The following is a 27,695-nucleotide window of genomic DNA, read 5'->3' on the forward strand; positions in this document are numbered from 1 at the left end:
TGAGTTTTTCCACGATTTGCAAGAGGCAGTTTTTCACTTGGGTGGTAGCAGCGTTTACCAAGCCAAAGTCAGAGAAAACCTGTAATCTTGGGAGTTTAATACAAGCCTGGAGTGCCAAGTATTAATTTTTAGAATCCCTGCGGTCCCCCACCTTCTGCACTCAAAGCGCCAGAGTGGGGAATCTGCCTTGACACCTCCCTTTTCAAATTCAGCTACCAATATCTTTGAGAGTTGTATTAAGGCAAAAAAGGAGGGCCCTGAACCTCCAGCATTTGTGCCCAGAAGACACAAACAAAAACCTGCAATGGGATTGGTTGATGAGAAAGTGAAGATAGATCCTGCAGGTTCCAGTAGCAAATTCACCCTAAATGACAGCCTGGATTACAGAGGTCAAAGATTCAATGTGGAAAATAAACCTAACATTTTTTGTGTCTTTCAGGCCCAGCATCTGTGGAAGCTACTAGAGGCCTTGAAAACTACAAAATATAAGAACATAAAAACAGCCATACTGGGTCAGACCAAAGGTCCATCTCCATGAACTTACCTAGTTCTTTTTTGAACTCTGTTATAGTCTTGGCCTTCACAACTTCCTATGGCAAGGAGTTCAACAGGTTGACTGTGCATTGTATGAAAAAATACTTCCTTTTGCTTGTTTTAAACCTGCTGCCTATTAATTTCATTTGGTGACCCCTAGTTCTTGTGTTATGAGAAGGAGTAAATAAACAAACACTTCCTTATTTACTTTCTCCACACAAGTCAGGATTTTATAGACCTCTATCATATCCCCCCGAGTTGTCTCTTTTCCAAGCTGAAAAGTCCCAGTCTTATTAATCTTTCCTTATATGGCAGCCATTCCATACCCCTAATAATTTTTGTTGCCCTTTTCTGAACCTTTTCCAGTTCCAATATATCTTTTTGAGATGGCGTGACCACATCTGCATGCAGTATTCAAGATGTGCGCGTACCATGGATTTATATAGAGGCAATATGATCTTTTCTTTCTTATTATCTCTCTCTTTCTTAATGAATCCCAACATTCTGTTCGCTTTTTTGACTGCCACTGCACATTGAGTGGATGTTTTCAGAGAACTATCCACAATGACTCCAAGATCTTTCTCTTGAGTGGTAACAGCTAATTTAGACCCCATCCTTTTAGATACACCTCTACCTCGATATAATGCTGTCCTTGGGAGCCAAAAAAAATCTTACCGCGTTGTAGGTGAAACCACGTTATATCGAACTTGCTTTGATCCGCCGGAGTGCGCAGCCCCCCCCTCTCCCGGAGCGCTGCTTTACCGCGTTATATCAGAATTTGTGTTGTATCAGGTCGTGTTATATCGGGGTAGAGGTGTATATAGTTTTCCATATATAGATTATGTTTTCCAATGTGCATGACTTTGCATTTACCAACACTGAATTTCATCTGCCATTTTGTTGCCCAGTCACCCAGTTTTATGAGATCCTTTTGTAGCTCTTCTCAAGATAGTTAAGCCCCAAGCAGACTGCATAGTTTTGAATCATCTGAAAATGTTGCCACCTCACTGTTTACCCCTTTTTCCACATCATGTATGAGGACCTTCCCTCTTATCCCATGACAGCTTACTTTGCTTAAGAGCCTTTGGTGAGGGACCTTGTCAAAGGCTCTCTCAAAATCTAAGTACAGTATACCCACTTGATGACCCCCTCAAAGAATTCTAGTAGACTGCTGAGGCATGATTTCCCTTTACAAAAAACACGTTGACTCTTCCCCAACAAATTATGTTCATCTATGTCTCTGACAATTTTGTTCTTTACTGTAGTTTCAACCAGTTTGCCCGGTACTGAAGTCAGGCTTACCGGCCTGTAATTGCCGGGATCATCTCTGGAGCCCTTTTTAAAAATTGGCGTCACATTAGTTATTCTCCAGTCATTTGGTACAGAAGCTGATTTAAATGATAGGTTACAAACTACAGTTAGTATTTCTGCAATTTCACATTTGAGTTCCTTCAGAACTCTTGGGTGAATACCAACTGGCTCTGGTGACTCATTACTGTTTAGTTTGTCAATTTGTTCCAAAACTACCTCTAATGACACCTCATATTAAACCACCTGAAAAATTCTCCAAAATCAGGGGGGGGAGGGACTGAGACTAATTGTTCTGACCATAAATTCGTTTTTGGGATTACTTGCAATTTGACAGAATGCATGCTAGAGTGAAAGGAGAAAGGAGTTTTGCCATGTAATATTACTAGGCTTGAGTTAATTAGCGCAGGAGACAGTGTCTACAACCCAAGGGAGATGAAGTCACATCTGCACCATAGAGAACCCTGTGGTCTCCTTTACTATCAGAAAAAGGCTTCCTTAGACTTTTTGAGAGAGAGAACACTCTTCTCAACCTGACAGCTCTTTCAAGATGCAGGGTTTAGCAATCTTACCAAACTGAAGAAATCTGAATGAACTAGAGAGTGACAATCTGTTATCCTGTCAGAAAGCCTTGGATTCTCAAGCAAGACTTCCCTTGTTAAAAATAAATGATCCTAGAAACATTTCTTAAGCACCCAGCATGAGCCTGGAATTCTCAGAGACTTCAGGATGCGAGACAGTGATTCTCTAAAAAGGAGATTTCCAAGAGCAACAGGCTCTATGCTGGCTGCTATGGAGACAGCTATAAGCATTTCCTTCTGATCTAAATCATATCTCGTAAATGCCTCACCCTTTGTAAGGCACTCTCCCTTCATTGTGGTGAGAGTCAAGCCTCTGGAACCATCTCAAGGTTGTACAGATCCAGAAATGTATTAGGGCTCTCCTGAAAGCAGTTTTAACCTTACTTTCCAAAGGGTTCTTGGAACAGATGCTCCATGGACCAGCAGGGCAGATATGAATCATATATGACATCTAATACTTGCACCCTCCCCTAACAACTGCTAACCAGTGTCTTGCATTTTTCTCTTCTATCTTAGACTATAAACTCTTTAGGGAAGGGAACATGACTATTTGTACAGCACTATGCAAACACACAATGCTATAAAAATGATTTTTAGTACCACTCTACACAAGACAAGGTACATAAAACATTAAAAGAAAATCTAGCTAAGAGCTCCACTGAACAGACATGTTTCCTTTACTCGAGATAGGAAAATGAATTTGATTGCTCAGACAGAACTGACCCTCTAACAAAGCAGATGACATCACAAATTTGGCTGAGTTCTCCTGCCTCCTTCTGCAGGTAAGAGATCATAGTGTCCAGTGTTCAGAATGGTCTGAACGATGCAGGATGACCACCACCTGATTATGCCAGTGAACCACCCTGCTCTCCAGGTATTATGTTGCTGCACTCAGAGCTTCACCCAGGGAGCTGCAAAATGGCAGAGCAGCAAAGTCCTTTCTTCGGTGGAATTTTATGGTGAACAAAACAACATTCTGTAAGTTCTGGATTTTACAGTGGGCCAAATTCTGCTCTCAGATCCGAGTGCACAGGACTTCTACAGAATGCAATATAAACCTTTTGCACATATCTGCAGGCAGAATTTGACCAGGGTATTCCTTCCCTTCAGAGCCCCCTAGCTGGTGAGCAGGACCAGGAAACCTGCTCAGATTATAAATCTACAGTGACTGCAGTGGAGTACCCCACCCATACCCCAGGTCTCTACAGGCCCTAACAAAATTCAAGCAACACTGAGTAAAAGTGGTGAGAAAACAAGTATTATAAGCCATTGATCTTAGGTACCTTATATAATGCAAGGAAAGGGGGAGCTACCTACTCTTTTTGAAGCTTTTGGATTGAGGATGGGGTTGAAATCCTCCTGCTGGAAGACCGTAGGTGCTCATGCGCTGCACAAGGCTTGCTACAGTTCCATGCCTCTCCCTCTTGATTGGCAAACCATCATCCTTAGGTTCTGGGTCATTCTTAACTTCCTGGTGGAAAAGAGAAGGCAGAACAAATTTACAAAACTGAGGGGTAATTTACGTTCAACGAAAGATCATAGGGTTCTTTGTGAGACATTCCCTATTCTACTGTAGACTCAAGTACTCGTTGTTCCATGGTGTAACGGGTTGTATCGGAAAAAACACTTTCCAGTTATACATCATCATCCATCATCCAAGCATCTCACCGTACTTTAACATGAATCCTCTCTACACCCTTGTAAGTTAGATGTTATATCCAATTTACAAATAGGTAAACTGAGGTACCCAGAGAGTCCAGAAGCAGGAAAAGAAACCAAGTGTCCTGAATTCTGGTCTACTACTCCAATCTCTATAGAAAAACAGCTGCATTGCACTGAAAGCTGGCGAAATCAATATAAAAGCTACATTACAACATATTTATGCTTCCACAGAGGTCAGTATTTCAATGTAAATTGTGAAAGAAGTGGAAGAATTTAAAAATATTTTCCGTATCATCTACTCTTTTTAGCATTTATATTATAGCAGTTCCTATAGTCCTCAATCATCAACCCATGGTGCAGGGTCTTTTATAAACCACGCAATAAGAAAGAGAGTCCCTGCCCCAAAGAATTTACAGTCTTGGTTAATGACAAGATGCAATGATGTATAAAATAAACAGGAGGAAAGAGAAGATGAGCTAACACTAAATATAAGCATGTTTATGCATAGATTTTCTGAACATTTAGATTGCCAATGTTCTTTCCTGATATAAAATGTTTAACATCTAATTTGGAAACAGCCCTGCAGTAAAGCCATAGGCCTGATCTGATGGCACAGGAGAGCTCCATAAATAAGAACCAACATTTTTTGACAGAAGAGACTCAATTTTTTCAGCAATTAATCCAGTGAATCAGGTCACTTAAACACCAGAGTGCTTTTATTTGTAAAAAGAATTACTATTTTGAATAAAGTAAATATGCATCCTGAAAGTTTATTGTGTGCTCAGTAGTTCCTGACAAGCTACTAGAAAATATAAAGAGAAACTCTTGCATATAACATCAGCACTGAACAGTTATCACCTCCACTAGTGAATTCAGCAACCAGTGCTGTAGAATTAGATGTTGTACTTAAAATAACAGAAAAACAGTTGAAGCAATGCACATTTATTTACTAAGTGATATCAGCTGAATCCTTAAATGGGGGCATGAGTCTTGTGTTTAGTGAAGTTATATTTCAATATATAAACATTAGACACAGATCCAGCAGGAAATATATGCAGCCTTCCATGTGATGAAAATCCAGAGCTGTGGTTCCTAGCAGAGTTACTCAGCTGGGCTGGAGAGACATTGAGACTCTCCAGGTCTAATATGAAAAGGATAAGGCTTGCACGTCAAGGAGATTCTCTTCATCACTTCCTGTTGGAAACGTGATTCACAAAAATCAAACTGAGATCAATGTTCATAATTTTTTTGCGGGTAAGGGAGTTCCATTCCTCCCTGGTCTATTCTATGAACCCTCCTGCTTGCCTGCCTGCCTGCCCAGCAGTAGCTACACTGAAAAAAATTCTCTTCCTCTTCCAAAGTCCACAGAGAAGTCCCAGACAGTGAAGCTGCCTTGATATCATAGTGCTGGGCACCAACATAAACCCCTAGAATGGAGATTCTCTCACCTTCTCCCGTTATTTCTTTTTTTCTTGGCCCCCTGAAAGTTTCATTCACTCCCTGGCACTGTGTAGATTCAAGGACTTACCAGTAAACACAAAAAAGTTTATGGCAGAACCCGAAATAAAACCTAGGTGCTTATCCTGCAAGACTAACTAAGTCAACAAGATCATTTATCTGTATTTACTTGAAAATTTCCTTCTTTCTAGTAGGATGGTTCACAGAACGACAATGGATCTTCAGTCAGCTTGCAGCTTTGGGGACAGAACCAGATTCATTCATCACCAGCAGCAAGGTAACAACAGAATATTGGAGACTATCAGTTTGCAAGAGGAGCCTTTGCTACAGAATCTACCTAGTTGGCTGGCTAAAGAATAAGTACAGGTTTCCATAGAGGCATAGGGAGCTCTCCTGCACTTTGCCATCTACTCCATGCTCTGTGTGGGACTACAGAGGCAGCAGCTGCTGCTGTACTTCAGTGAGAGAGAAGAAGGCTAGAAGAGGGCAAGGGAAACTCTTTCACAAGCAGCCCAGCTAAAGCTTGAGCCAGTTATTCCAATGGGGGGGGGGGGGAAATCAGAATTTGTTAAGGTATGCTTTGCAGCAGGGACATCCAAAAAAACCTGCAAGTAACTGAGGGGGTGCAACTAACCAGGCAGGCTCTTCGGTGGGACAATACCTGGCTGCCAGTGACGGGTAAGTCTGGTTTTGCCACCATAGCCTCTTCTATAATTTAAGACATCAGTGGGGCTTCCGCACATCAGAATGGGATTACTCACATGAATACCTGTTCCAGGACTGGGCTGTGTATGCACCAGTTATGTGTAGCACTTCACAAATAGTATTAATTAATCTTTACCATGCCCCTGTGAGGTATGCATTTTTACCACCATTTTACAGATGGAAATGTTGAAGCACTGATATTAAGCATCTTGTTCATGGCCCCAGATGAAGGCCACATCCGAGCCAGGATTCAAACGCAGGTTCCTGAGTCCCAATCCTGTGTTCAGTCCACTTGACCATAAATCCATATTTCACATCAATACACTGACAACAGGCAGAAAAACAATAAGAAACGGTTGCTATATTCATGTCAACTTTATTTTAAATTAATCATAAAACTTTGGGATCCACTAAAATCTTTATCTGTTTCCTGCATATATGCAATTTCTGAACATCTGTGCAGAATCTGATGATAATACTACTTTTCATTCCTAGAGTAACAGAAGAACTGTAATTTCCAAACCATTCCGTATCAGAATCAGAAACCTCTGAATTTTGGGTAGTATTTTATTCATTTTAATAAAGTTCCTCTATCAAAGCTGTAACAGCAAAGTGACTGACAAAACAGTTGGCTTGGCATGGCCTTAAGTGACTAGAAAGTTCCAGCATTTAGAATCCTTCGAAGTTTTAAGTTTACTTATATTAATTTAATTCACATTTTATTTTTTAAAAATGCCCAACAAGAGGACCTTTTAAAGCAACTTATATTTTAGTTGTAACGGATTTTATTAATTAATAGGGTATAATTGGAATGGGTACCCTTCATATTGTGCAATTTTAGACAGAAAGATTTGTATTTCAAAAGGTGCAGAGGACACTTGCCCTTCAACTGCATGCAAGTCGGATTTCAGCTTACAAGCTGCGAAGAAGACTGAAACCCCACTTTTCTGGACCTGGCTATGACCAATGTCACACCACAAGATCTCCCTGCAGGAACTGAAGTTTCAAGGTAGGCACTTTAGTAAAAAGGCATTTTATACATGGAATTCAATGCACATGTCTTAAAAAAAAAAAATCAAGTCCTATAACCACCTTGATTGCATTATGACACATTTCTACGCCTCAGAACTACTTGGCTTGTTATGAATTGAAGCATCAACATCTGCCAGTAAACAGGAATATAAGGACAGAGTACAACATTATTCATAGCTAGAAATTTACGAATCTATTTTATGGCTGGCATTAAGGACTGTGTCAGCATTTCCATTAGTAACACAGATTTTATGCATTTATAACATGGCTCCACAAGTTCACTACAGAGTGCATCTCGGCATAAAAAGTCTCAGCTTGGGAGTGACCTCCCACTCCTTTCCTCTGCAAGCTATGGGTCTGGCCACTAATTTTTATAAATAATAGATAAATCTTCTTTAAACAAATATATTAATAACAATATCTCTATAATATACTCAATGATTTATATACACCTTATTTATTTACATACACACAAATATACACACAATATAGAGAGAGAATTAGTCGTAACATTTGTCAATTCCTATTCCAACTGTCAACAACTTAACTACAACTCTATACAATAAAAGCAAAAAGCACAATCACGAAAACGGAACCAGACCCAACCAAATATGAAAGAAGAATTGTTTCTTGGTATTTTACACAAAGAAAGTTCTAATTGTATGTCTAAGAAGTCCACTGAAAACAGTGTAAAGGAACATCCCCACCCCTGATGTCTAGAGACTGGATCAAGATTAAAGATTGATTAAAGTTCTCAAGTAGCATAAAATACACTCATATCCAGGAAGTCCAGTTGAATGATTCTACAAATTCAATAACTAAATCCTGTTTGTCACAGGTTTTAGTGCCTCCTTCCCCACCAAAAAAATAAGCAGTAGCATAGCACTGATAAGCAAACAATCTATGGGTGGACAATCTTAATTTCTGCTGGGCAGAAAATGGGAGCCTCAGTATTAAATCAACTTCTTCAGTTTCCATCTTCACCTTTCATTCTGCAAAATTCTTTCACTCAAAACTTGAGTAAAATGTAACTACCAAAAAATATATTCGAGTCAGCAGAAACTCCCGTTAAAGAAGAACTAAAACATTTGTTTCCTAAAAATACAAAAATAACTGTCTCCATATATCCATTGAAGGATCTAAGTTTATACTAAAAAAATTTCAAACTAATTTGAGAAATATGTTTGTTCAGGACTTCAGTCACAATACCAGCGGTAAATACGACAGCTTGAACAGCTTTTCAGTCTAATAATATTTAAATCAACTCCAAGCCCCTCAACTATGGGTTTCAGTGCCATCCAGACACATCACTTCAGTTCCTTCTTGAGCAGGAAGCAGAGATTCCCAAACTCTATATGTAGACCCCACAAAATACTAATCTGGGGGTAAGACTAGAAGAGTTACATATTTGTGTTTATTATACAAGGCAGGGTATTCATTTATTTCTTCTCATTTTTCAACTGTAACTATAGATGTCTATCCTGAGACTTAGGCACATAGCCCATAAATTAAAACCACAAAATAAGCAAGAGACTGCCCATAAATATATTCACATCAGCTCCCTACTCGACATCCTTAGATAAGATTAAAATAACTGGGTCCTAAATTTTAGCTAGGCTATTTTAGAGCTCTTTCCCCACCCAAGGCTTCCATAGGATGGCTCTGCTTCCTGAGATCTGTGGCAGCCCAGATCCCATTGCATGAAACAGTTCAAGCTGGGAGATGCTACCTAAGGAGCCAGCACACCCTCAAGCTAGGTCATAAGATATGGATGGAACCACTGAAAAGGAAGGCAAGGGACTCTGAAGAGGGGGCTTGACTGCAGACCCCTGAATGCCATGGACTGAACAGACCTTCACAGCTCACCCTTGTTGGAGCAAGATATTCAACTTCTGAGCAGTTTCAAAAATTAAATATATACCTTATGAGTCAAGTTTTGACCCAACGTATGGCCAAGTTTTTTTAAAAAATTAAAAAACAGTAGTTTGGTCATTATACTGAGCAGTGCTTAAATGACCCACTACAGAGTGCCACAAACACAGGGATCATCATATTTTGTCAAATCTACTCTAACAGCTGCATATTTTCTAACTTCAGGTGCCTTGAGGCAAAATTTATTCAGTTCATTAAACAGAAAACAAAAGGGAAAAAAAATCAAGAGGTCCAAGACTTCTAGCTGACACCAGCTTGCATTGATCTGCATATAAATTACACAATACTCTAGTCAAGGTGAAGAGGATGATACTGGCCTACTTTTACTCTGGTTTCCCAACCCAAGAGAGCAGAGAGAAGAGAACATCTTCCTTTCCCAAATTATGGAGGTTCATCTCCGGGTTGAAAGGATATATTCATAAGAAGGCATGAGTGTGTGTGGAGTATCAAATGTTCAGCTACAAAGTGCCTGCACATTTTAATTAAAAAAAACTGGATACCTGTGCACCATGTGCAAGAAAGTTAAGCAAGGATCTCTCGTCACTGGGTCCCATATCAGTGCCTGAAAAAGCTTAAAGGCCTGGAAGCTTGTAATGATTAAGCACCTTAACAAATCTTTCCCACAGATTTTAGCAGCCCATTTCTCATGCTTTGCTAGTTTTCGAGACTAAGATCCTTAGGTCTGGTCTACATCAGCATAGCTACATCTCTCAGGGGTATGAAAAATCCACACTCCCAAGAACCGTAGCTATGCCAACCTAACCCCAGGTGTAGACAGTGCTAGGTCGATGGAAGAATTCTTCCGTAGACCTAGCTACCGCCTCTTGGGGAAGAGAATTACCTACACCAACAGGAGAACCCCTCACATCAGCATAGGTGGTGTCTACACTGAAGTGCTATAGCTGTGTCACTAGCATTTTAAGTGTAGACATATCCTTAGAAAAGCCCTTAGGCATGTGGCTAAAGTGATTTACTGAGGCTAGGTCTACACTACAGCGGTGTTCCGACCTAAGATACGCAACTTCAGCTACGTGAATACCGTAGCTGAAGTTGCGTATTTTAGGTCGGCTTACCTGGTGGTGAGGACGGGGGAAAGCCGACCGCTGCCGCGCTGCCGCCGACTCCGCTGCCGTCTCTTGTCGAGGTGGATTTCCGGAGTCGACGGCAGAGCGATCAGGGATCGATTTTACCGCGTCCTCACGAGACGCGGTAAGTCGATCCCCGATAAACCGATTGCTACCCGCCGGATCGGCGGGTAGTGAAGACGTAGCCTGAATCAGGTCTTAAGAGCTAATTGGAAAATGTAAACAAAGCACTTCTCTCCTCTCTCCCTCCTGCCCCCTCAAAAAAACCCACCAAATTTTTAAAAACATTTTTAGGAATCCTGCCCCTGCTTTAAAAACAGCCAGAGAGATTAACAAAAAGGTGCCTTAAAATTACTGGCTATTTACCATTCAAGAAAGTAGTTAAGATTAGGTTGAAGCTAAAGTAAAAAAATAAGATGCTTATCAGACTGATTTTAAACCTATAATATATTTTAAAATCTGTCTGTCAGGGCTAGAACTGATTTTCCCCATCTTTGCAATTGCAAAAAAAGAGTCTTTAATTTCTACCTATGGCAGTTCATGTTATCAGACTAAAAAAAAAAATTGCTTCCTTGAATGTTAAACAAAGGTAAGATGGAAAATGTTACAGCAGAGTTCAGTTTACTTCCTCACCCTCAAAAAATTTACATATTCAAAAAAATATCTTGCAAAGTCTGGAAAGCAGTAGTTAAAGGAACTAGCCAGTCCCCCTATGCCATTTCATCCATCAGTCATCACTCCATCTGAATTATACCTCCCCTCTTAATTTTGCTCTTCTCCCCAACTACGATGTTGGATGTATATACTGTTGAGCCTATGTTTAAATATGTGGTGAAGTTTTCAAATAATGTAGTTTCAGGGTACACTCCCACAGGGTTCTATAAATTCCAACTAGGTGACATGTTGAGGGAGCAGAATAATATTTTATAAATATAACTGGAAAGATTGATCTGTTTGGTGTTATAAAGTGTGCCAATTATATAGTGTACGTTTATGACAGGTCACAGAGAATACACCAAAATTAAGAAATATTTTTCTGCACACACCCAGCCAACCATTCCCCCCGTCTATGACCAAGATGCTGCCGCATTTCTTAGTTTACATTAATTGACTAACAAGAAGAGACAACTGGTGCAATGTATTCATTTTATAACATAATAGCAAAAGAGTTACTACTTTTTTATAGTGCTTGTAGAAGAAATTGTACAATCATGCACAATCAGATAAGGAAGGACAAAAGTTCAAGATGTTTTTATGTGACTAGTTAAAGGAGTATCAATTCCCATTTACCTGATCATCTTCCAGTTCCATGCTACCTAGTTTGTGCAACAGAAAGTTATGTCAGTTAAGCGACGTCATAGATTCCAACGCAAGAAGGGACCATTGTGAACATCTAGTCCAACTTCTTGTATAACACAGACCACAGAGTTTAGCCAATATAATCCCTAGAGCATCTCTTTTAGAAAAACATCCAAACTTGATTTAAAAATTGTCTGTGGAGAATACATCATGATCCTTGGTAAATTGCTCCAATAGTTAATTACTCTGTTAAAAATGTACGCCTTGTTTCCAGTCGGAATTTATCTAGCTTCAATTTCCAGCCACTCTTATACCTTTCTCTGCTAGATAGAAGAGCCCATTATTAAATATTTGTTCCCCATGTAGATACTTATAGACTGTAAAAAGTCACTCCTTAAATCTTCTCTTTGTTAAGCTAACTAGATTGCGCTTTTTGAGTATCACTGTATGGCCAGTCCTTTAATCACTCTCATGGCTCTTCTCTGAACCTCTTCCAATTTATCAAACACATTTCTTGAATACAAGGCACCAGAATTCGCACCAGAACTCAGCACAGCTTTCTAGCAGCGGTCTCACCAGTGCCAAATTCAGAGGTAAACTAACCTCTCTTATCCTACGTGAGTTCTCCTGTTTATGCATCCCTGGATCACATCAGCTTATTAGCCACTGTGTCACATCCACCATGACTCAAATCTTTTTCATAGTCACTGCTTCCTGGGATAGAGTCACCCAAATCAGATAGTGCCAGCGTTCAGGGCAACTGCAACTGTATTTCCCCTCAGTTGTCCAGAAAAGGCACCTTCTCTCAAGTTGCCAGCTCCCCGGTCATTGCCTTACTTGGGTGGAGACTCACATCTCACTCCCTTCTGACTGGGCTATTTCCAGGCTGCACAGTTCCCTAACTACCCTGCGTTACTCCCAACAGAGACAAGCTGCCCATTACACCTGCTTGCTTTCTCTTTAGAGACAGTTAACAGTGTGACTGTGCCAAGTTATAGATACCACACAGCTCTTTTTATGCAAGCCTATTTTATTCTTAAGATAAAAGCACTACAGAGAGGACCTATTAAAAACAATTAAAAGAATCTGCCAGGCTAATAAGCATATCAGAGATCACTCCTACTCTAACGGTACGTCCAGACTACCCGCTGTATCGGCTCCACCGGAGCGAGCGACGGTAGCGGAGTTGACGGGGGAGCCGCGGCCGTCGATCCCGCGCCGTGAGGACGGGAAGTAAGTCAGAATAAGATACCTCGACTTGAGCTATGGTATTCCCGTAGCTGAAGTTGCGTATCTTACATCTTACATCGACACACCCTCCCCAGTGTAGACCAGGCCTAACAGACTCTGGCAGGAGCAGTCCTTCAGAATCCCACTCAAGGGAGCCTCTTCTATGGTCACAAATTCATAACAGCGTCAGCTCAGAACCAGCAGCCAGTTTTACAGAGGCCCAGCAAGCCCAGTCCTTCCAACCCTTCCCTAAGGATTTGGGCCCCCCATGGACCAGAGTCTTGTCCGTTTGCTGAATCCAAAAGAAGGCCCTGAGCCTATTCAAACTATGCTATTTGTCCAAAAATCCTTTCTTCGTCTGTTGGTCCCTGGACAACCATCACCTGCTGATCTCTTATTCACCTTTCCCATGGACACGCATACAATCCCTCAACAACACATAACTGCATTTTTAATATAGTGGCCCCCAAAAGGTATTAAACCTAATTCAATAAGGTTTGAACTTCACTGAATTAAGCAATTCAGGATGTTTCAGCATATTGTTGGCCTGTCACACTCAATACACAGAATGGCAGTAATGCAACTCACGGAACAAGCAGATATGATGCAAAAAATAATCCAGAAGAAAACCTTTTCTACTGTATATGCAAATTAATGTAAAACACTCTGCAGTAGTCAGAGATCATAGCAAACAGGTATAATGTGTTCTCTACACAAAACTGTGCTTACTAAGTGAACCAATGTATTCTGACCTACCTTCACATTTTCTGTAATGTCTGAAGCAAGCTCTCCCTTCCCATTGAGAAATACCCCTTCTGATTAATGTAATCGGTGGCTAGGTTCTCTGGTGCCAGAATTGGAATATGCGTGCCATCTATCGCCCCTCTGCAGTTAGGGAAGTCCATTTGTGCAAAGCCACCCACAGTGTCACGCACATTGCCCAGAGTCACGGACTTTCGGAGCAGGATGCGATTAATGGCCCTGCACACTTCCGTCAATGCACGTCCAACGGTCCACTTTTCCACTCCGAACTGGTTAGCGACCGATTGGTAGCAGTCTGGAGTAGCCAGCTTCCACGGTGCAATTGCCACACAATTCTCCAATGACAAGGCAGCTCTCATTCTGGTGTCCCTGTGCTGCAGGACTGGGGCAAGCACATCACACAGTCCCATGCATGTGGCTTTCCTCATGCGAAAGTTCTGAAGCCACTGCTCATCACCCCAGACATGCATGACAATGTGGTCCCACCATTCAGTGCTTGTTTCCCCAAGCCCAAAAGCGGCGTTCCATTATGGTCAGCACCTCTGTGAATGCCACAAGCAATCGCGTGTCGTAGCTACTACGCGTGGTGAGATCAATGTCAAACTTCTCTTGCCTCTGTAGATTAAGGAATAACTCCACTGCCACTCATGATGTGTTAGTGAGAGCGAGCAGCATATTGGTCAACAGTGCGGGATCCATTCTTGCAGATCAAAGAGGCAGAGCGCGCAATACACAAACTGTTTAAAGATGGAGCCAAATGCAGATGGAAGTACAGGGATTGCTGGGATGCGAAGCAATGCATCACGGGGCATTGGGACAGGACCCAGGATGCCTCACGACTCCCTCCACCTTAGCGGCAGAAGAGGAAGAGGTGCTCTGTGGGATAACCTCCCAGAGTGCACCGCTCCGAATACCGCTGCAAGTGTGAACACGCTATTGCACAGGCGGCTGACAGTGTGAACGCACAACAGCAGTTTCCCTTCAGCACTCTCTGAGCGGCGCTGTAACTCTGCCAGTGTAGACATACCCCTAAGGCAAATATCACTGCCTCAGTTTTTCACTCCTCATGTTCGGAAGGGCTAAAAGTTTCTCTCTCTCTCTTTTTTTTTTAAATGAAAGGTTAGTTTCTGCAGGAAAACTCTGCGTTTTGCTGCTGTGGAACACACACAGGGTCCTGGTTTGATGGTGTAAATCTGCATAGAGCCTACTGCAATAATCAACTTTAGAGTCTCTAATACATGGACAATCCATGGTAAAGTCCAAATCCTAAATAAAAGGACACAACTTTCTTGTTAGGAGCAAATGAAAAAGCATTCAGCTACTGCTGCTACCTGTTTATCCCCTTTAACTAAGAGTGCTGATATAATCTGCAGCCATTTCTTCCAGTAGTTTCCATCATTCTATGAACACGTCAGACTTGTTTGAATCAGCTTGCCCTCATCTGTGCCTTAATCTCTGTTAGATCCTGGGATACACTGCACTGGCAGGGTCAGAAGACATGGAAAATATCTGTCTCATAAGCATATTGAAAACACTAACCCAAACTTCCCATCAGCCTTTCATACCTTCAATACAGCTCTCTCAATCTTCCACCAAATATGGAATATTAAAGACCAGACTGAGTTGTTTTCTTAAACGGGGATTTAACAATCACTTTCTTTTAAAAGTAGTATTTTGTCCTCTGGGAACTACTGAAATCAAGTTCAAAAATGGTTCCAACACCTTCCTGCTGGGTAACTCCAGCAAAAACGGACATGCTCTAGTTTATAGGTCATAATCCATACATCCCCCAGAAACTACCACGGCCAACAACAAGCAGACAAAACTGCTTTCATCTCTCCTTCCTCCAAAAATCAATCCCACTACCATGGAGGGGGATAGTTCCATCAAATCATCTTTGAAAAATAATTTGAAGATTCCTATGACGGGATGCACCAGGTCCTTTAAGGCCCCTACCACATCCTGCCCCAGGAAAGAAGAAGTGAAGGGGTCCTCTAGAAAGGCTGCAGGGAAGCAGCCTATCAGAATGCAGCAGGCTCAGATAAAAGGCGTGGCAGGGCCTTAGCAGGTCAGTTCTTGACTAGGGCTAGAGAAGCATTCAAAAAGGAGGAAGAGGATTTGACAACTGAAGCCCTGAGGTAAGGGTGAAGAGAAAAGGACTACATGGGAAAAGGCCCAGGGAATAGCAGCAGCAACAACCAAGTAAAGGAAGCAGTACGTGGCTGATGTATATAGGGTCCCGGGTTTGGGACCTGGAGCAGTGGGAAGGCCTGGGTCCTCCCAGCAGCCAGTGCTGAAGTGGCCTAAGTCCCGGAAAGGGGACATGGCTAGTTTAAAAGACCAAGAAAAGGGGTTAGATTTAAAAGGGCCTAGAGACAGAGCTGAAGGCCCTGGTGAGGATAAACCAACAGTTCCAGAGGCACACTTTACTAAGCCCCGGGAAGGGGATAAGTTTCCTTTAGAAGCCTAAGCAGAAAGCTGGACTTAAAGGAGCCCATGAGGAGCTGAAGAGAGAAGGCACCCTCAGGAAGGAGAGTGTGCGTCTATTTTGAGACAGGGAATTGGAAGACTTGTGTTTGTTTTGGATGCGAGTACCCCAAAAGGGGTTTGTTCATCCATTTTAAACTGTGTGACTTAGCCAGAGAGCTGAGCCACTGAATACTGAACAACCTACACGGGGCGCCGGAACCAAAAGAGTGTGCAGGATCACACCCCCCTGAAAGGAGGTGCTCGTGAGAGGTGAATGCACCGTCACAGTTCCTGACAGTGAGAAACACAACCTTACTCAACAATGTTGTTAATTCCCTGTAACAGTTCCACTGGCCAGAATTTTGCAAGTGCTATGGTGGAAGCAAACAAACTTTGCCTCCTATACAACTCTATATGTTGCAGATTTGTACCACTAATACATCTAGCTAACTTCCCTTCTCCTTCATCAGCTGCAAGTCATGACAATATCACAGTGGCTTGTGACAGTGCAGTGTGCATTTAGGAGCCACAGTATCAATGACTGACTACAACTGAAGATTGATTGTCCCACCAAACCTTCAATAGATTGGTGTGCCAGTAAGACAGCATGCTTCTTTTGGCACTCTGAAATGCAAGGAAACATGAAACTGTCAACCTCTAGAGTGAAACTACACAGAAAAACAGAGCTTTCTTTCTTAGCAGTTGGCTCAAGCGATAGTGACCACTTTCAGATCAAAGAGTAAAACTCACTTCTATTTCAGCTTTCCCACCACCACAACAAATAAAACAAAAAACTAAGTGGGGGGGGAGAGGGAGAGTAGGAATGATGAGACATATATTTAAAATATCCTGTCTGCCTCAAGGTAAGAAGAGAGAAAACTAGACGAGGTGTAGGCTTTATAAAAAAGTCACCTGAATGTAAGGAGTTCACATACTATAATGATGAACACAGTATGAAATGCTTAAATAGCTAATCAGCTGTGGTGGCACTAGCCTCACGCTAAGAAGAACAGAAAGGATAATCAATACATATAGGGCCTGCATACCTTAAAAGATGAAATTGGGACAAGAGGAAAGAAATTGTTATTTACTGTATTCCAAGTAGGTGTGCACGCACCTGGCGCATAGAACCAGAGACTTTCGCCCTGAGTAGTTGTAGAGGGGCAGCACTCACACATTGTGTCTAAAGACCCTCACTGCCCTGACATCCCTCAGTTCCTTCCCACCAAAAGTTCAGGGGAAGACTCCAATGCAGAGGGGACAGAGGTGGCTCGTGGAATATATACCTGCATCACATCTTGAAAAACCACAGTTACAGTTAGTAACTGTTTCTTCTTCTTCGAGTAGATGCAGACAAGTATTCCAAGTAGGTGACTAGTGAGCAGTACCCACATCCAGAGGCAGGGCTTGTACTCCGAGTAAGGAACGCAGGACTGCTCTTCTGACATTACCATCCACTCTGGAAGAAATGGTGATCGCATAATAGTCTGTAAGTGTATGTTTGGACAACCATGTGACCGTTCTACAAATGTCCAATATGGAAACGTCATTGAGGAATGCTACTGATGTTGCCTCTCCTGTCATTGAATGTGCCTGCATCTGCTAAGGAGGCATAGCCGACACTATCTCACATGCAGTCTTGATACAAGAGGTTATCAATCTGGAGATGGTCTGCGCAGAGACCGCTTGTCCCTTCATGCAGTTCACATAGGATACAAACAGATGAGGCAAAGCATGACACTGTTCAGTCCTGTTCAGATACAAAGCTAGACAGCATCTAACATCTAACACATGGAGGCGTTTCTCCTCTGGGGAGGAATGCAGCTTGGGGAAAAATACAAGAAAAAACATCTCCTGGTTTAAATGAAGTTGAGAGACTACCTTGGATACACACTTCTGGTGTGGCCGGAGCATAACCTTGTCCCCGAAGGACTACATGTAAGGAGGCCCCGCCATCAGGGTCTGCAACTTAGCCATTACCTCTGGCAGGAGGGTGGGTATCAAGAAAGCTGTTTTCTGAGACAGCAGCGGCAGTGGACAGTAAGCCAGGGGCTCAAATGGAGGCCCCGTTAGAGCTGCTAAAACCATGTTCAGGTCTCACAAGGAAACCAGCTCTTGGACTGGAGGATGCAGGCAGAAAAGTCCTTTCAAAAATCTCATCACTACGGCATTGGAGAAAAACCATTTTCTTTGGATAAGTGGATGGAACGCTAATATTGCTGCCAAGTGCACTCTCAGAGAACTGAGTGCTAAACCTGCTTCCTGAAGGTATAGCAGATACTCCAATACGTCCTGGATGGAAGTCTCCACCAGATGGGCCCCACAGAACAAAGACCACCCGGAAAACCTCTTCTATTTCACCAAGTAAGCTGTTTTAGTGGAAGGATTCCTACTGTTAAGTAGGACCTGTTGGACAGCCTCCGAGCAGCACTTTTTCTCCTTGTTCAGCCATGCAGCAGCCACACCATAAGGTGCAAGGATGCATCACTGGATGCAGGATCCAGCCCCAGTCCTGTGTGAGGAGGTAAGGAAGGAGACGAAGCAGCATAGGAGGCTAAACTGACAGAGCGAGGAGGTCCAAGAACCAGCACTGTCTCAGCCATGCTGGCTCAATCCGCCTTGAGCTTGGCAACGACCTGGGGAATGACTGGGACATGAGGAAATGTGTACAGAAGAATTGACTGCCATCTGCAATGGCAAGCATCGGAGAAGGAGCCCAGACTAAGCCCCTTCCAAAAGCAGAATAGATAACACTTCTTGTTTTCCCTCACCATGAAGAAGTCAATAGTGGGAATAACCCACACCGCAAAAACCATCTGAAGGACCTCGACCATCAAGGATCATTTGTGGCTCGGGAAGAAAAACCTGCTGAGATGATTTGAGAGGCGGTTCTGCACCCTTGATAAGTGGTAGCTATCAGGGTGATGTCTTTTTAGATGCAGAACTGCCACAGGTTGATTGCCTCCAGCCAAAGTGATTTGGAGTGGACTCTCCACTCTTTTTTTTTTGCAGAGTACATCACAGTGGTATTGTTGGTGAGTATGTGAACTACTAAATGCCTGATATGGTCCCAGAAGGCACAACATACATCGCGGATGGCCCAAAGCGCCAGCACATTGATGTGGAGCAAGGCCTCCTGTTCCAACCAGAGGCCTTACCCCCTCAATGAGTCCAGATGCGCCCCCGAACCCATATGGGACATGTTGGTAACCAATGACTTGGTTCGAGAGGACCAAGCACAGTGGACCCCTTGGCACACATTGCATAGGGACTCCCACCCGTGCAAGGACTCCAGGACTGATGGAGGAAGGCGAACCAACCCCTCCAGAGAATGCAACACAGGGTGGTAAACTGTCCTGAGCCACATCTGAAGAAGACAAAGACGTAACCTGCAAGCAGCCACGTGGTCCAACATGCTCAGACATACATGGACTGTCATGGACAGCTGTGACTGCAGACTGAGAGAGCTATCAAATCACCTGGAAGTGGTCAATCAGCAGAAATGCCCTTGACCTTGTGGAATCTAAAAGGGCCCCAGTAAACTCAATATGTTGACTGGGAGCTAAGTTTGATTTTGGTGTTTAGAATGAATCCCAAATCGTTGCGTAAACATAATGTGGTGTCAACATAGCTGAGCACGTCCTCTCTGGACCTGCCCTTCAGCAGTCATTGAGGTAGGGAAAGATATGGATTCCCTTCCTCCTGAGGTACGCCATGACCACCATCATGCATTTGGTGAAGAGTTGGGGGGCAGAAGAGAAGCTGAACAGGAGAACTATGTACTGAAAGTGGCAGTCTCCTACCATGAAGCAAAGAAACTTCCTGTGACTCGGTCAAATGACCAGACGAAAGTATGAGTCTTGACGGTCCAGAGCAGTGAACCAGTCATTCTGAGACAGATAGCTGATAGAGTGACCATGTGGAACCTCATATATTTGATTAATTTGTTGAATCAGCAGAGGTTGAAGATGGGCCTCATCCCACCCTTGGATTTTGGTATCAGGAAATACTGGGAGTAGAACCCATGACCCTGGTGTTCTCGTGGAACCTCCTCCACCACTCGCAATACTAGCAGAGAGCTGATCTGCTCAAAAGGCAGTGTCTTGTGAGAGGGGTCCCTGAAGAAAGATAGGGAAGGGGGTGGTGCGGGGCCATGGAGAGTAACTGGATGGCATAGCTTCATCTGACAGTGTCTAGGACCCAGCTATCAGAGGTGATCGAGACCCAGGCATTGTAAAAGCGGGCCAGCCTGTCCCTATACGAACAGGGGGACAATGAGGGAGGAAGAATAACTGGAACAGTGCTCTGGACTGTGAAAGTAGAATGAATTAAAGAAATGCTGTATGTTCCTTTAAGCAGGAATGAGGAATGTTGAGATAAAGTTGTCAGGAAGAGGAACATTAAGGTATTGAACAATGGTCCACTTAAGCTGATGGTGGGACATTAACAGGAGATTAGTGAGAGTTAATAAGGACATGAGATATGTGTCTAGCCCCAGGTAAATTTATCAGTCCTGCTCCCTTTGTAATCTTGTTAATTTCGCGCCCTTTTATCTGTATAAATAAGGTGGTTTGAGCCTTGTATGGGGCTCACATTTTCTGGGTGTATTAGCAGAGCGCTTTTGCTAATAAACAGAGTGGCCGGCGGGGCCCGATTCCTGGGGCGGCACTTGGGATTGCCGGCTGGCGGAGGGGGGGTCGCGGGGCTGGCCACGCTCCGGCCAGAGGTCCCACCGGGGGAGCGGGGCTGCCGCGCTCCGGCCGGGAGAGCGGGGCCGCGGGGCTGGCCGCGCTCCAGCCGGAGGTCCCACCGGGAAAGCGGGGCTGGCCGCGCTCCAACCGGCACGCTGGCCAGGGGAGCGGGGCCCCCGAAGACGACCGCCGCCGGCCTGCCGCGCCGACTGCCGGGAGGGCTCCGCGCCACTCTGCAGCCTGCTCCCAGCAGGGCACTCCCCTCTTCCGCGCTGCCGCCCCCTACATTGGTTGGCGGAGAGGGAAGGACGCGAGCTGGAGTGGACCCTGCCGGGGACAGAGGTGAGAACCCCAGGGGCGCGCCGGGGCTGCAGGGAGAGTCGCTCCTGCTGCAGCCGCTGGGGCATGGATCCCAAATGCCCTGCGCCTGCCAGACTCGCCCTGCGCCTGCTGCAGCCACCGGGGCCAGACTCGCCCCGCGTTATAAACGAATTCGCGTTATCACGGGGCGCGTTATAGTGGGGTTCCAGTGTATTACAATAATACATTAGTCTGCATATATATGCAAAGTTGCCTGTTGAAGTAAGGCTACGTATTAATCTAGAAGATACACACAATAAACAGGCATGCACGCACGCAAGCTCTGAAGTGCATGCAAATCTGAATGTACTGATGAATCTCACATCTACCACATAAAAAGAACAGGAGTACTTGTGGCACCTTAGAGACTAACAAATTTATTAGAGCATAAGCTTAAAGCTTGTGGCACCTTAGAGACTAACAAATTTATTAGAGCATAAGCTTAAAGCTTATGCTCTAATAAATTTGTTAGTCTCTAAGGTGCCACAAGTACTCCTGTTCTTTTTGCGGATACAGACTAACACGGCTGCTACTCTGAAATCTACCACATACACATTTCAAGCTGTTCAAAGATGTGATACATTAAAATAGGAAGAAAAATATCTGTATCAGAATACATTTCAGAACACTAGGAAGTATTCGAAAGTTTTAAACTAAAACAGGAGAAAAGGATGAAGTTGAGTGTATCGATGCAAATGGTGTGGCTCAATTATTAAATGTAAATATAAGCTAAAAGTTCTAAGTCTACAAGAGTAAATTGTCTATTCAAATGAAAAAAGTTTTATTTGGGGATTCGAGATATATAATTTTCTTAAACTCAGAGGTGGCATTGTGTTTTGAGTTCTGTTTTAGTTCTGCAGCAAACCTCACTGATGAACAGAATTCAAAGCATTAATCTACTGAATACTTTTTCCCCTGACTTTCCATCCACCAAAATAAACCCTATATTTACCGAGAAAAATTATTAAAAATTGTTTGCACTGATTTTCACCTGTTTTTGTTGTGGTAATAAACACCGATAAATTCCTGAGAAAAAATACATAAAAAACAAAAACGAAGGGCCCTACCTACGATATACAGGAGGTCAGAGTAGACGATCTAATGTCCCTTCAGACCTTAAACCATGAAAAAAAAATCAGTTAGATATGTACTCTCCATGCGTGCTGTCATATAGATGTCATCATGAGAAGTTCCAATTGGAACTACAAGGTTCCTGTGCTCCTCTGGTCACTGAGGAAAGCTCCTTTACTGTAAATTCCAAGATAGATTTTTAAGAAAATAATTAAGGAATTCCTTTGGGGGTTCTTTTTGCCACTGGATACATTAAAAATCTTTGTAGCAAATAGTAATATAAAAATAAGAAATGTTTATACCATACTGAAAAGACACCTTATTTTTTTAAAAAGTGTTTGCTCTAGTATCTAACTTTAACAGAATACAATATTAGTAAAACAATCCAGAAAAGGATGTCATTCTCTGCTCCAGCATGTTCATAAAAATTCCTCTTGATCCCAAACTTCCTGTTTCAATCCCTGGGTAAATTCAATTTTCTATTTTTAAAGAAGAGATTTACGGAGGAGACATTACATTTGAAAACACTTGTCAGCTGAGACTTTTTTTTTTTGTACTTACTAATAGCATGTTCTTAGTCATATTTAAAAAGATACCATCAATGAAGGTTTAGTTAAAATGCCACAAAATACAGCATTTGAAAAAAGTGAAAGTCATCTTACCATTGTAATTCCAAGACACTTATTTTAAACAAAGGCAATCAATGATTTTTTTAAGAAAAGGCTAGTAAACTTCCAAATCACAAAATGAGGGAAGAAATGTTACCATGTCTCTAGAAATATCAATAAATCACTCCTTTTTAAATGAAATCTCCTTCAGACAGATATCACAGTTCAGTATAATTCTTAAGTGCGCAACTATACTGCGAAGACAGTGAATTAACCCAATGCAATATAAAATACAAATAAACCTAACAAATACTTTTTAGAACAAATATCTCGGAGACCCAGATATGTAACACAAACACTTCCTAGGACTACGAGTACAGTATTTTGACTGCAAAGTGAATTAAACCAAATGTTTAAGCTGGAATGACAGCACAACTACATAGTTAATCACTCCTGACATTCACTAAAGTGAAAGTTTTTAAATATTTCATTCTAAGAGCACTGAGATAAAGAAATAAATGAGCTTACCGTTTCCAAAGACATTTGCCTGAACACACCCAGTGTTTGTTTTTTGTTTTGAGGGAGGAAGAAAAATGCTGTAGCGAGCAAAGTTCATGTATTAACCTGAAAAGGTTCCTGGCTCAGTACTAAGTTTGTAAAGGCAGCTGCATGCACCTGTGCAGGAAAAAAAAAATCCTCTTCTCCGACCTAGTTCTGATGCAGATTTGTCCTCCAGAGTGAGCTACTAAAGCGAAATGGCGCATACCAGAGATCTACTCGAAAAGGTAGTATGATTATATAGCCAAAGTATCACCTCGATCTATTCAATAAGCTTGTCTACCTTAACTCACAGAAACTGCTAATAAATCCATCTGTTGCTCCTCCCTTAGACTACTGCCTTGAGCGAATGATCAAACTAGTTCTACTACTAACACTACTAACACAGGAAAAGAAGCAATCATTTAATTCAAAGATTAATATAAGTAAAATCTGAGGCTCTTTTGCTTTGCTACATTTTAAGTATTGGGCAGCTCTTTTTCTGTAATCAAAAGATGTTTTGAAAAATAATATTCTTGATGCTGGACCAGCCAAGTGCACAATAAACTAATCAAATTTCAGGAATTTCCAGATGCTGGAAGGCACCCAAGGTAAAAAAAAAATTAATAATTTGTCAAAATTTTAACCTACTATTGTTACAAGTAACACCTGAAACTGCAGAAAAAAGATCCCCCCAAATCCTTCCCTCCCCCATTTTCTTCATGTACCATATTTTTAAATGCATGGTGTCACTTCTTTTCCTGTACAATAAGTTTCCATGGGTGTGTACGCAGGTCTTCCACAACACAACTGGGTGTTTTTAAATAGGAAAATGTGATTCTAAAACCAAAAAATGGACAGGCATACATTTATTATTTGATTTAAAAACAACACACACAAACTCTCATCAGAATCACAGTTCAAGATGAGTGTCTCTTAAAGGAGTTTATAGAGTTCTCAATTTTAAATAACTATCATGAAAAAAGGCATGTCTGGAGTAAACAGTAGACCCAATGGTCAGGAAAAACAAAACAATGTAACAATATCCTGCTTAAGAGTGTCCAAATAAGAGGTTCCCAAAATTTTTTGAAGTTGGAAAGCCATGTGCCTCTAAAGGAATTACGCAACATCGTACACAAAGAAAAGTGCAGCCTGTGTCAACGAGACGTGTATAAACCCTTCACAGGATATTTAAAGAATTATAGAGATGCACCTTATTACATCTGATTAAATACAAAAGGAGGTGAAGTGTACCTAAAGATTGATTTCACTGCACTTTGTGGAATACACCACTACTCTATAATGAATGAGAAACAAAAGATTTCTTGTTAAATCTACAGCTGAAACGTTTAGTAACTCCTACCTATTGTGTTAAAATAAACTTGTGAACAGGATAGCAACAAATTATTCAGCCACTCGTATTCTTCTGTAGTTCTAAGATCACTAAGCTTCTCAGATGATTTTAGTTCTCCTTTTAACACCCAGCATTTGCAATACCTCACAAGCTCCAAAATATTTTTGCCTGATCAAACTGCCCTTTTTCGTCGGACAAACATTTTTGCCTGGATCTATTTTTTGATAGTAGTACTGCAACACTGGCACACAGATTTACTATCATATTACACTAGGCAGGCTCCGTCAGCAGCCCAGCTTCCCGCAGCAGGGTCAGCTTATGATCCTGTGATCTCTTCCTCATACACAAAATAATGTTACCACATGGAAACAATCCAGCCACACAAGCATGCAGTGTCAGGGAAGTGTGGCCAAAACAGGAGTCAAACCTGCAAGGAATGCCTATTACCAGCTGGCACTCTAGTGGCTGGGCATCACTGAGCTCACTTGGATTTCTGCCCTTCTTCAGGATGTTTACCTGCAGAGGTAAGTACTGTGCAGGTGCAAGAGGAAAACTGTGACTGTGCTAGGAGCAACAGAGATCCTTCCATAATTGCCAACAGCATATGCAAGGGTACTTTCAGTGTCGTCATCATCACCGTACCATCCATGAAATACACTTCCAACATTTTTTCTCTCTATCCATTGACATTTGAAATTAACATAATTATTCAGTTCCTTGTTTGTACAATACTGCCATTAATCTTATCATAACTCTGCAAATAGGATTCGTCAGCTAACCTGTGCTTTCTTTACTACAGCTTTAATAGCAGAGAGCCATCTATTAGTATAGATCTCACACAAAACTAGTATTCTGTGAGATTAATGAGTTTAAATACCCCACAAAAATATTAACAATCCAAATGCTACTCCCCACTAGACTAACCAAATTAGTTTACCCTTTGGGGTTCTAAATGACCCTAAATAAGATTAATTGAGCCCACTTAAAAACTATAAAAATACCGCTCTTTGACAAAGACCAAAAATAGTAATTACGTTTATTTGGACCAAGCAATATTTTCCAAACATAGGTGAACAAAGTTGGGCACCTAAATCAGTTAAATGATTTTCCACAGATACTGACCAAGTCCCAATATCACTTTTTCAGGCCACTTGTTTAAGCTTTGACGTAAAAGCTGTAATTAGTTAAAAAGAATTTGGGCTATGGTAGATTTAGCGACACACTTATGCCACCCCTATCATAACAGAGCACAAAAGGGATCTGGGGCATCTAACACATCAATTAGGTATACACCATAATCCTCTGATTGACATTTTGGTTGTCCTTCAGGCAGGCAAGAAGCAGCCATCTGTTGCCTGGCAGCAGCTGTGAATTGTCCTTGGCTTCCAGGCAAGAGGATTTTTTCCCTATTTGACATGACTAAAGAGAGAGATACAAGTAACCTGACAAAGTTGGCAACAGCCAGCAAGTCTGGACCAATTTTTCCCCATCTTTTTCCAGATGTTTTGATGCAGATGAGCGTTTTTGGTAAATTATGTATAATTTGCCTAAAAGCAGCAAGCATTTGAAAATGTACTGAAAAGCTGTCTGGTTTTATCGGAGCTTCTTTACGAAGCTCGACAGCCTCTCTTGTTACTGTATATTAGAACATCTTATACAAGGGCAAGGGATTCAAATTCTAATCCATCCCAGGTTGGTAATGACAGAGAGTTACCATGCAATACCTGTACAATGGGTTATATGACTGGCTCCATCCAGTGTATATACACCACAAAAATCACAAGTGGTCCATGTAAAGCATCAAATAAAGCTTCCAACAGCAGCAGAATTTCACTCTCTTTCTTCAAGGATAGGTTTATTGTTCAAAACCTAAACAATTCAACACAAATCTACACAGCTAAGCCAGGTCCTCTTACCAAACCCCTACAAAGGACATGTCTACATTTACCGTGGATCTACTCTGCAGCCATCGATCCACCAGGGGTTGATTTAGCAGATCGCTCTCCTGTCGACTCCAGTACTCCACCAGAAAGAGACGCATAAGGTAAGTCAACGGGACAGTTTCTCCCATTAACCCAGCGCAGTGTAGATACCGCAATAAGTCGACCTAAGCTACATCGACTCCAGCTACATTATTCATGTAGCTGGAGTTACGTAACTTAGGTTGACTTAACCCTGTAGTGTAGACCTGCCCTAAGTCTCTTCCTCATAAGGTCCTTATCCCTGCCCACACAGCAGGTACCTTCAGCCAGTTCTTCTGCCTACTTAGTATATGGACAGTCCCCTTCCAGGCCCTTTTGCCTGACCATAGGTCTGAGTCTGGGTCTCTTGCAGGTGCCTTCCTGCTCCCTGCAGGTCTCACTAACAAACTGAGCTGTTTGCTGGCTTTATCATCTGATGACCAGATGACCTACAGCAGGGATCAGCAACCTTTCAGAAATGGTGTGCCAAGTCTTCATTTATTCACTCTAATTTAAGGTTTTGTGTGCCGGTAATACATTTTAAGGTTTTTAGAAGGTCTCTCTCTATAAGTCTATATTATATAACTAAACTATTATTGTATGTAAAGTAAACAAGGTTTTTAAAATGTTTAAGAAGCTTCATTTAAAATTAAATTAAAATGCAGATCTTATCAGTTTAGTGCAGTGGTTCTTAACCTGGAGTGCACGCACCCCCTGGGGATGCGAGATGCCCTTTCTGGGGGTGCGAGACATGCACGATTTTTTTTAAGAGAGTAAATCATCTAAACACAAATTAAGCACAGGCACATAAGTACAACTACTTTGTTTCATCAAACCTATGTATTTATTAACATTATACATGTTTTAACAATTAAAAGCGGGCTGAGTGGGGCCAGCAGCCGGGACCCCAGCTGGCAGCAGCGTGCCAGTAAAAATCGGCTCGTGTGCCACCTTTGGCACGCGTGCCGCAGGTTGCCAATCCCTGACCTACAGTCTATCACCTATTCTTTAGCCTCAAACCCATTATCCATCATATGGGATAGTCCAAATTGTGAC

At 42.2% G+C, this 27,695-nt stretch overlaps 1 protein-coding gene across 3 annotated transcripts in view; it reads right to left on the reverse strand.

The window, feature by feature from the left end:
• CD2AP (CD2 associated protein) overlaps positions 1-27,695 on the reverse strand; it is a 131,184-nt gene that overhangs the window by 78,157 nt on the left and 25,332 nt on the right. For 2 of the 3 annotated variants that reach the window (XM_024219150.2, XM_024219151.2), the window contains exon 3: positions 3,741-3,894. In XM_024219150.2, coding sequence (XP_024074918.2) covers positions 3,741-3,894 — 154 coding nt within the window. Of the gene's footprint in view, positions 1-3,740; positions 3,895-23,315; positions 23,348-27,695 lie in introns of those variants that run through there. The other variant, XM_026655831.1, reaches the window with a different exon arrangement.

Source organism: Terrapene carolina, unplaced genomic scaffold (assembly GCF_002925995.2).
Source record: "Terrapene carolina triunguis isolate 2854851 unplaced genomic scaffold, T_m_triunguis-2.0 Scaffold42, whole genome shotgun sequence".
Lineage (NCBI taxonomy): Eukaryota > Metazoa > Chordata > Testudines > Emydidae > Terrapene > Terrapene triunguis.